We start from the raw sequence: 2881 nt of genomic DNA on the forward strand, positions 1-2881 counted from the left end.
GCCCTTTACAATCCACTTTAGCTGGAAACCCACTTTATCTTTTTTAATGGTTACCTGACCCTGGGTTGGCTGATCTGAACCAACGTCCCTTTGTGTGGCTGGCGGTGGCAAAATGTGACATGTGTGAAGTCACTTTATAAATGGCAAGGTGATGTTCTAACAAGTTGGTTGTTATTATCTTCAGCATTGTTATCGCGTGTACAGATAGCTGTGTACAGATAGCTGTCTTTCCCTGAGGGCTCATTCTGAGCATTGTTCTCAGCTCCCCTGACCATCCTGCCGGCTCTTGCTCCCCTGGCTCCTACTGTGATGTCCACTCTGGATCTCATCTCCCTGTTGACCTCCTCTGTCTTTCCCTTCTTCTCATTATGATGTATCTGCTGCTGCTAAGTCACTTCAGTCGTGGCCGACTCTGTGTGACCCCATAGATGGCAGCCCACCAGGCTTCCCTGTCCCTGGGATTCTCCAGGCAAGAACCCTGGAGTGGGTTGCCATTTCCTTCTCCAATGCAGGAAACTGAAAACTGAAAGTGAAGTCACTCAGTTGTGTCCCATCCTCAGCGACCCCATGGACTGCAGCCTTCCAGGCGCCTCCGTCCATGGGATTTTCCAGGCAGAGTACTGGAGTGGGGTGCCACTCTCTTCATATGATGTATCTACTCCCTCACATATCCTCAGAGGCTTCTTAGAAAATGATTGATTTTGGTTTTCCAAACGCATTGACGCTAAAGTGTTAATGGCTAACAGATTTGATGTTAACACATCAGAGAAACTCAGGTTTTGGGTTGAGACTCCTTGAACTCCAATGTGGAGCCTGCCAGTGAAACTTTAGGCTGCAAGAGCAGTCACTGGAGGGGAGACGGAGCCTCTTCTTAGTGTTCCACGACTTGTGCGTATAGATGGGTCTTGGAAGGGTCACAGGAGTTTTGTGGTTATGGGAAGGAAACAAGCATAAGGACATGTTTTAAGGAAACGTTAGGAAAGAAATAGTATGCTGCTGCTACTGCTAAGTCACTTCAGTCGTGTCAGACTCTGTGTGACCTCATAGACGGCAGCCCACCAGTCTCTGCCGCCCCTGGGATTCTCCAGGCAAGAACACTGGAGTGGGTTGCCAGTTCCTCTCCAATGCATCAAAGTGAAAAGTGAAAGTGAAGTCAGTCGTGTCCAACTCTTCGCGACTCCATGGACTGCAGCCTACCAGGCTCCTCCCTCCATGGGATTCTCCAGGCAAGAGTACTGGAGTGGGGTGCTATTTCTCCAAAGAAATAGTATAGTGAGAAATAAAGTACAAAATATGAATATTCTCAATCACCCTTGGAGCGTCTATTCTGTTACCATTTCCCTACATCTGGCTCTGATAAAAAACAGGCAAATACAGGTTATGCAGACAGGGTGTCATTGAGCTAGGAGTGATTTGCATGCCAATCTTTTCAAATCCTGGAGGACCGATGGGAGTGTGATGGGTGTTTGGGAGGAGGGGAGGGGGTGGGGTGATGATGTTTGCTGGTAGCTCTGCTTTTGCCTGAATCCAAGGAGAGAGCCTCTGAATTTGGTCTCAACAGAGTGGCTTGGCCAGAGAGACTGTGCTTTCCGGTGGATGTACCTGGAGTAGAAGCTGAGTCTGAGCAGAGCCTACCTGGAGAAAATGCCCTCCTCGCCCATGTTGATATTCAAGGCCATCTTTTTCCTGGAGTCATTGGTTGCTGTGCTGCAGAATGGCTTCATAGTTACTGTGTTGAGTGGGGAGTGGGTGCGAAACCGGATGCTGCCCGCCGGTGACACGATTGTGGCCTGCCTGGCTGCCTCCTGGTTCTGTCTGCACGGGATGGCCCTCCTGAACAACATCATGGCCTCTTTTGGCTTTTGTTCCAAAATCAACTATTTCAGCATCCCCTGGGATTTCATCAACTGCCTCAGTTTCTGGCTGACTGCCTGGTTTGCTGTCTTCTACTGCGCGAAGATCTCCCTCTTCTCTTATCCCGTCTTCTTCTGGATAAAGTGGAGGATTTCTCGGTCGGTTCCCCAGCTGGAGCTGGGCTCCTTGATCTTATCTGGTCTGTCCGTCATCTCAGCTGCTGGGAATACAATTCTTGCCCAGATGACAGCTGCCCATATTTCCCATGGAAACGACACTCTGGCTGATAGAATACATGCTACCTATTTGCACTTTTTCTACCTCATATAATTATCATGTGGTTGGTTCCATTCCTCCTGTTCCTGGTGTCCACCCTCTTGCTCATGTTCTCACTGCTCCGGCACCTCTGGCAGATGCAGGACCACAGACCCAGCCCACGTGATCTCAGTACCTGGGCTCACACCATGGCCCTGAAGTCACTTGCCTTCTTCCTCATCTTCTACACCTTGTACTTCCTGTCCCTGGTTATCATTATGTACATCCCAGCCCTCTGGGAACACTGGCACTGGGCCTATAAGGTGGTGACCTACACTGGCATCTGTCTGCACTCCAGCATCTTGGTGCACAGCAGCCCCAAGCTGAGAAAGGCCCTGAAGAAGAGGCTTTGGCGAGCCCTGGACAAGGACCAGTTTGTCTCCAGTTATCAGTATCAATAGCTACTGTCACCGAACGAGCCCTGAGTGGCAAGAATGCACAAGGTTTGGGTGCTGTCTTTCACTCTTTTTCATTTCCCTCTTTCTTCCCCACTCTTTCTATGTCCCATTAATTCTTTTTCCATCCCTCTTTGTTTCTACCATCCCTTCCACTGCTCCTAGTTTCTTGTCTGGGTCCCGAATCACCTTGGACTAGGATGGTGGCCTCATTTCCACACAGGCCTCTCTCACTCTCTACACAAGGAACCCTAATAATATTCTCCAGTCCATACTGTCTTTACAGAGAACTGTGATGGTGGTCACTTGTTCTGTGG

General features: G+C 49.5%; 1 protein-coding gene across 1 annotated transcript; it reads left to right on the forward strand.

Annotated features, from left to right (window-relative positions):
* Nucleotides 1–1497: 1497 nt before the first annotated feature.
* LOC102395702 (taste receptor type 2 member 134-like) lies at nt 1498–2881 on the forward strand. Its single transcript, XM_025290742.2, is given in 2 exon segments — nt 1498–2173; nt 2176–2881. Coding segments are annotated over 2 exon segments (924 nt in total). The 5' UTR covers nt 1498–1644; the 3' UTR covers nt 2571–2881.

This window comes from Bubalus bubalis, chromosome 8 (assembly GCF_019923935.1).
Source record: "Bubalus bubalis isolate 160015118507 breed Murrah chromosome 8, NDDB_SH_1, whole genome shotgun sequence".
Classification (NCBI taxonomy): domain Eukaryota; kingdom Metazoa; phylum Chordata; class Mammalia; order Artiodactyla; family Bovidae; genus Bubalus; species Bubalus bubalis.